The 7908-nt window shown below is 46.8% G+C and overlaps 1 protein-coding gene across 4 annotated transcripts in view; it reads right to left on the bottom strand.

Annotated features, from left to right (window-relative positions):
• The window catches only part of CBFA2T3 (CBFA2/RUNX1 partner transcriptional co-repressor 3), a 195434-nt gene extending 188254 nt beyond the window's left edge, over positions 1 to 7180 (bottom strand). For 3 of the 4 annotated variants that reach the window (XM_072636348.1, XM_072636347.1, XM_072636343.1), the window contains exon 1: positions 6588 to 7180. In XM_072636348.1, the coding sequence (XP_072492449.1) occupies positions 6588 to 6660 (73 nt within the window). In that variant the 5' untranslated portion in view covers positions 6661 to 7180. The remainder of the gene's footprint in view (positions 1 to 6587) is intronic. The other variant, XM_072636344.1, reaches the window with a different exon arrangement.
• Between the last annotated feature and the right edge of the window lie 728 nt (positions 7181 to 7908).

Consider the following 7908-nt stretch of genomic DNA (forward strand, 5'->3'; position numbering starts at 1 on the left):
CACTTCAACCACAAGCTTCTCTGCTCCATCTCAATGGAAACCCCAGTTTCCCCACAGAAGGCTAAAGGCAGGAAATTGGACGGCAGATGCTTTTCATAGTGGGGGCGGCCCTGCATTTTTGGCTTTGTTTTCAGAGATTCATGAAACCATACCATGGTCAGACTGTCTTCCTGTGTGCCCACATTTGGACTCACTCTCCCTAGGGGGACTATAAGGCATCTTCCCTATGGAGTGAGCATGAGTGGCTCACAGCCGAGTGGCTTCAGTGGCCTGAGCCCCAGGAAACTCTGCCCAGTTACCTTATTAGTCCACAGTCATAGATGGACTGAAGCTCTTTGAGGAGGAGAAGACTGTTTTTCGTCTTCTGAACAGTGGCCTAGCCTGCTTTGTAGGAAAGATTCCCTCCTGGCAGGGCCCACTTGTGCTCAGACACCCCCACAGAGCTCCTCCTCCCTTCCTCTATCATCCTTGGGAGTCAGAGTAGGTTAGACACTTCTGTCATAACAACTGCAGCTGGCACTGATAAGTTTGTAAAGGGCTTTACATATGTGTGTGTGTGTGTGTGTGTGTGTGTGTGTATGACTCTGGGCTATGACTTAAGCTCAGTGCCTCAGGTGACTGTCTGCAAGACTCTACATTCCAGAACAGTTTTCTATTGCACTAGGAGGGGAATTCTCTCAACAGATCACCCTGTGGGTCGCTGGGAAAATCTCTCAAGATCCCTATTCTCCTAATGATTGATGAGCATTAATGTAGAGAAGAAAGAGTCTTGTTTTTGCAGCCAGAAGGATTGAACTTGAATCCTAGCTCTAACCCTGGATGACTAGCTTGGGAAGACACTCAACTGCTCTGAACCAATTTGTCATCTGCAAAATGGGGATAATAAGAATTAGACTCCTGAACTAACAGGGTAGTTGGATGGAGAACTTTTGTAAACGCTCAAGCCCTGATTCTTACTTTGTTATCAAATCCAGGTTTTCGCCTCTTGGGGTATTTCCTCTTCTGTGGGCTGCCATAAGAGGGTGGAGCTGATCTTACTCTCTAGGACAGAGAGCTACTCATTTCACTATGGGCAAATGCATCCTTTTCAAATGACACCTTCCTCCAATACAAGGTTTCTTAACCTTTTTTGTGTGTCCTGGACCCCTTCTGGGGAAGTCTCGGGACTTCTTCTCAGAGGTTTTAAAATGCATAAAATAAAATGCATAAGATTACAAAGGAAACTAATCGTAGTGAAGTCTGGTTATTATATATGTATATAAATACACACATATGCATACGTTAGCGTATATATGTATGTATACATGTTGTTGTTGAATCATTTCAGTCATATTTGACTCTTGGAGATACTTTGTGGATTCCATTTCCTTCTCCAGCTCATTTTATAGATGAAGAAACTGAGGCCAAGAGGGTTAAGTGATTTGCCCAAGGTCCCACGGTAAGTGTCAGAGACTTAGGGTCACAACAATCAAACACTTCATCCGTGATGATTAAAGAAAAAAGTATCTATCTGTAAATACAACAATTGTCCTTGGTCTTGGGTTGCTGTTCAGCTGGCTTCCATAACTGGGAAAGTTGGGGGGGGACCAGGAGAGGGATGAGAAATTGAACCTACAGCTTCTATTGAACCACAAGATATACAATAAACACGGTACTTTACCTTGACAGAGACCTGACATTGGAAGTGGGCAGTGGAACTTGAAGCTACCATGGCTGTGACCTGAGGAACCCCCACCTTGGGATCCAGGTCACCAACAACGTCAGCTTCCGATCCATGAGGGCCATAGATGCGATTGCCCTATGACCAGGAATCAAAGACTGGTGGTATTTTGTCCTCTAGGAGGTACTTCAGGGACCACTGCCTGAATGGAACTAGGCCCACAGAAGCAATGAATGAGGAGCATCTCCCTTGGAGCTTTTCCCTAGGCAGATGGCTTGGGAATGATGAGGGTCAAAAGTGCCAGGTCATCCACTGGCCTATCCAGGACACCATATCTTTCAGTGTTGTTATCCTCTCCCCTCCTCCAAGTAGCTCCCACTCCATCCTGGGTCAAGGGTAATGAGCACTACTATGCTTTTCCCTCAGCTGAAGTCAGACATCTCTTTTTTCTACAGTCCCTGCGGCCAGCGCATTCTGGTGGTACATCACCAGTGGTCGCCCCACAACCTTGCCCCATGCCTGCCCAGCCTTCCCTGTGGTGCAGTCTTCCTTCATCATGAAATTGTGCATAAACAAATGCAAAATTCACATTAGACTCAAACTATTTCTTAGCATATCAGTCATGTTGGAACAAATTTGTGTTTTCTAAATAAGTATTAAGAGCAAAACTATGTGTGTGCGTGTGTGTGTGTATATATACAAAAGTAAATCTAGATACATGCTATATATGTGTGTGTGTATGTGCATATACGGGTATACACGTATACACACACACACACACACACACACACAAACACACAAATTCATTGACCCCAGAATCCCCAATTTACTGTAGGAAAACCAATAGTTCCCGATGATTCATTGGCTCATACTCCAGTTTGTGGATTGCATAGGTCTCTTCATCAATGCCTCTTTTTATCCCCGTGCCTTTTGGATATTTCTCTGTCAACTCCTCAGTCTAGCTCTGGCCTCCCTTGTCAGAGTTCACACTGTTCTCCTTTATACAACCCAACTGAACAGTCCTGTTGCCCAGCCTCGTGTATTCTCTTGACTTGAATCTGGAACAGCCTGCTTCCCTAGGCCTGTTTCTTCTCATTCTTCTCTTTCTTCAGGGTCCACTTTCTCCACTTAACCAAGATCCTTCCCCTCTTTCCCTTCCCCCCCCCCCAGCTGGGGTGGGTGGGTAGGTGGGGATCTTTCCCTTCCCAGGATCCTCGTAGCATTTTATTGGGCAACTTTCCTTTGCCAGTGGAGGTTGGAAATCCTGGCTCTGACTACCTCTAGCTGACTAACTCTAAGTGAGTCTCTTCACTTCCAGAAGCCTCAGTTTCTTCAATTGTAAAATAAAGGGGGTTGGGGTAGATGACTGCTAAGGTTCATTCCAGCTCTAAACTGATGATTCTACCTGGTACCATATTCATATATGCCTATGGCAATCCTCCCCTGTCCTCTAACCATTAGATTCTAAGCTTCTTGAAGGTAGGCACTCAATCCTTCTGCTTTCTCCATATCTGGCATAGTTGTGCATGGTAGAAATTTAACAAATGTCAACTGAAATTTATATCAAACTTTAAGATTTAGGAAACTCTACATTAAATAATTAATTATTTTGAATAATTAATAATTTAATTTTTAATTATTTAATTAATAATTAAATCCTCATAATACCTCTATGAGGTCAATACTACAGGTATTACTACCCCCATTTTAATAGAAGAGGGAACTGAGGCCCCAAGAAGGTAAATGACTTGCCTAGTGTCAGAGGCAGGATTTAAATTCAAGTCTTTCCTGACTCCAGATCCAGAACACCTTCTTCCATATCATGATACTGAATTTTCAAGCCCCTATTACCAAAAAATCAGCTTAGTGACCTGCTATCAGCTCTACGTTGGGATGAGAACAGATATAGAAACCACCTCCAAAGAATCTTCAGTAACTCCTAATTTTCTCGAGGTTAAAATTCGGATTCATCAGATTGACCTTTAAAGCTTTTTATAATGTTTCCAAGCTGCCTTTCTAGGACAATTTCTCTTTACTTTCTTTATAAAAGGGACTATTTGATGTTCCTTGAACTTGGTGCATAGGCTGGACCTGGCATGCCCTCTGTCCTCACCTCTGTCTCTTGGAATCCTTGTCAAGGCTCAGCTGAGGGGCCTTTTTCTATGCAAAGCCTTTCCCATCTTTCCTCTACCCCATCTCCATCCAAGTTCTTTCTCCTCAAACGATCTTGCATTTGTCTCTGTATTTGTTATATCCTTCTCTTCTAATATCAGCTCCTTGTGGTCAAGGACTATTTCTCCTTTGGTCCTTGTATCTTCAGTACCTAGGAGAGCAACTTACACAGAATTAAAGCTTCAAAATGTGTCAGCTGGATCAAATCTAGAGTTTTTTGGCTTTACTTGTTGTTCCCATGATCATGGCCATAGAGGATGAACAATTATTCCCAGATTATGGGGTGTTTCTAAAAAACTTTTCAAAGTTCTTAGCTGAAGTGGGTTTGTAATCTCGGTCCAGTATCATTGCCATGTTGATTTATATGGGTGTCTCTCTGACTCTGGGACCTCACTATTTTGCTTTGAAAGAATCAGCCTTGAGATCCACTCATTCATGGAAGAGGCCAGCAACTTATCTGGCAGAGATAGCACATGGACAGACCCATTTGTTGGCGCCTGTACCAGTTGTCATTGACTCATTCTACTTCCTACTGTGTGACAGAAGTCACCATGGTACTTTCTTCTGATCCATTGCCCATATACTTGTGAAAGTAGGTAGCTGATGTACACTCAATTTCTTTTCCTCCCTACCCAATCTTATGGCAAAGGCCAGAATGTGGTCCAGCCCAATCCTCCAAGGGCATACCATAGTTCAAGTGCTGCCAACCTCTCTATCTGTCATCGACAACATTACTGTTGGCTGGCTCCAGCATTCACCATTCCCCATATGGGTGAATTCTCTTTCTCAGCACTAGTCAATGTAATGGAGATGCTTAGGCCCTCAGTGATGCATTCCCATTCAGAGTCCCCAGCTATGACCTACTCCCCTCCCCAACTTATCTCAGCCAGTTTTTGAGAGCCCAGTAACCCGGTTGGATGGAATCAGGCCTGATGCCTCCCAGCTGCAAACCTCCCACCCTGCCAGGCTAAAATGTGGTGATCTGATTCCAACACTGCCCACATCCTCTTTCCCCTGGAACAAGTTTAGGGATACTGGATCTCACACATCCTCATCCTTCAGGGTTCTCCTGTTTTGCATTGGAGTTGCTCAGATACTGTTGACTTTCAGCTGCAGTGGTGAAAGGAACCCATAATTTGGATCTAAAAAGCCAGGCTTCAACTCCCAACTCAGCTACTTACTATGGGTATGACCTCTGAGAAATCATTCCTCCTGCATGAGCTTGTTTCTTTGTCTCTAAAATAACAGGAGTGGAGAAAATGCTCTCTGAAATCCTAAACTCTAAAATCTATGATCTTGTGAAAGTGGTTCTGAAATGGCCTGGCCACCGAGTGCCTGGATCTTTGGAGGAGCTGGGGAGCCAGACCTGGGCTTGAAGTTTTTGCTTGGCCATCCTTTTGTCAAATAGAACTAGACTGGTCCTGGCACCAGGGAGACCTCAGTTCAAATTTAGCCTCAGACACTTGTTAGCTATGTGACCCTGAGCGGGTCACTTAACCTCTGTCTGCCTCTATTTCCTCACCTGTAGAATGGGGCAAGGAGTCTCCTGCTCTAAATTCAAGACAGGATACCTTGCCAAAAAGCCAATTCCTGCAACTTAGTCATCAGGCTGCCCAGAGAGATAAAGGACACAGAGAGGACTGTCATCTACCTACCCCAACTGCTCAGGGCCCTGCTTTAATTTCAATAAGATCTTTGGTTTTGAGCCTCTGGCTAAATTCTTTACCTCCCTTCAACCTGGACAGATCCCAGGGACTTTTATTAACAAGATCTTGTTGGGGGGGGGGTGGAAGTGAAGAGGGGAATGAGTTGCACACAGTAGATTCTAATAAATGATGAGTAACTGAAGGGATAGATGGATGGATGGATGAATGAATGAATAAGCCAAGCTGGGCTTAGGGAAGGTGGTAGCTACTGGAAAAAGCAAGTAAATGAGCAGCTATCTGGGGTCACCCCCTTCTTGGTGGGTTCTGCCTCATGATTATAGGTTCATAGGATTTAGAGCCATGGGGGACCATAGAGACAGAGCCTTTAGAGCTGAAAGAGACCATCTCCCATCCCACACAACCAAGCCAACCTTCCACAGCCTGTAAGACTGGAAACAGACACACTGGCAACAATGAGAGGTACCAGACCTGGGCAGAAATCTCTTCTGTGCTATACAGGTCCAACCTGCCTGTAGTCACAGAGCCCAGACCAGAGAGGACTTCCTTTTGTCCTAGTCCCACAGGACTCCTGTCCAACCTTCCATTTTCTCCCCTCCTTAGTCCTTCTCCCATTTGTCGTTGTTTCTTAGGAAGGAGAACCTGGTTATTTCTTTTTATCCAGCATCAGGGATCCAACGCAATGAATCCACTTAAGTGCATAGCCATGTTGCAGAGCATGAGCTGATCTTCCTCTTCAGGTTCATGCCTCATAGTGGCCTCATCCCACCCTGCCCCATCAATTCTCTGGCCTTAGCATCTGCTTCTTGGCTAACACAGGGGAGGATACATGCCTGGCACCTGTTGGCACCCTTGCCAGTGAACACCTGCCCCAGCTGCTAGGAACCATTCCATTCCAATGACACTGTTGTTGATATTTGGGGTGAGTTCGAGGGATGTCAACAAAGCTGAGAACCTTGGGGATGGTGGCTTGTGGGTGGGGAGTACTCCTCCCACCTGGCCTGCCCTGCCCTCCTGCTGGTCTCTTCCCCCACCCCCCCACCTTTCCCCCAGAACTCCCTCCCACTTTCTTGAAGTCTTAATGTCCTTACCTGGGTCACTTTTCCTAGTACCTCTGGGCCGAGGAGGAACACAGCTCTCCAGCATGGAAGTTGCTCGGGACATGAGGATCCAGTGTGTGTGCACGTGTGTGTGTGGTGTGTGTGTGTGTGTGTGTGTGTGAGAGAGAGAGAGAGACAGACAGACAGAGAGAGAGAGAGAGAGAGAGAGAGAGAGAGAGAGAGAGAGAGAGAGAGAGACAGAGACAGAGAGAGAGAGAGAGAGAGGGAGAGGGAGAGAGAGACAGAGAGACAGAGAGACAGCGACTGATGGAGACAGAGATATGGGGTGCGGTTGAAAAAGGTCTAGGAGAGCCTCTCTGGGCAGAATGCCCAAGGCTGCAATCCTGGCCTTGAACTCCCAGGGCTCTTGCAAGACATAAAGCAGTGACCCTAGTCTGGAACCAGAGGTCTTGCTTTTAGAAGCCGAATCCCTGCTCTTCTCCTCTCCTTAGACCCTTTTGGGTCCTTTGGTCTCAGAAAACTGATCAGGACAGTCCCAACAGGGGAGTCCCATGGGATAAAAACTTGAGGACTGATAGGGGTCCCTCCCACCTCCCAGTACTCCTTGCTGTTCAGCTTGCTCCACTCAATGGCTTCTTGGGGAAGGGGTGGGTGGCTGCAGGGTGCCCATGTGACAGCTGGGGGGGGGGGTGAGGGGAAGCTGGGGAGGGAGAGGTCTCCTCGGCCAGAGGGGAAGGCAGCCAGCTGTGGCTCAGTGATAATGCAGTGAAGGGAGAGAGGGGGGAAAGCAGAAACGGGCAGCTGCACCCTTGCTCTTCCCCCAACAGGAACCATCTGTGACCAAGCCCTGCTCTGCCTTCCCTATCGACCATTCCGGTCTGACTTTCCAACAACTTCCTCTTAGTGTTAACTCTGGTTCTCCGAGAAGGAGCCTAAGAGCTGAAGTGGCAGCAAAGATAACCTCAGCAGCAGCAGCTTTGCTCTTCCCCAGTGACCAGAGAGGACCATTTTGCATGGGGGGCCTCCAGGACTCTTTGCCCTCAGTAACTTAGTGAAGGCCTTGGGAGCCCTTGAACTTGGTCGTGGACCCCTAGGTTTCTCCCGTTCCTTTGTAACTCAGTTGTCTCTACCCTTTACTCTGCTCACTCTGACACCATCCTCTTCCTTCCACTCCCCAAATCTTGGCACCATGTTATTTTAACCCTGGACTCCACCCTAAGTCTGGCCCAGCCAGGGCTCTAGAACAATCTCTCCCTCCCTCCCTCCCTCTCCTCCACACCATCCCCTCCTCAGTGCCCCACCTAAATCTCTATGACTTCCCCCCCTCCCAGTCTTCTATCAAAGTCCCTTA

The sequence above is a fragment of the Notamacropus eugenii genome, chromosome 1 (assembly GCF_028372415.1).
Source record: "Notamacropus eugenii isolate mMacEug1 chromosome 1, mMacEug1.pri_v2, whole genome shotgun sequence".
Lineage (NCBI taxonomy): Eukaryota > Metazoa > Chordata > Mammalia > Diprotodontia > Macropodidae > Notamacropus > Notamacropus eugenii.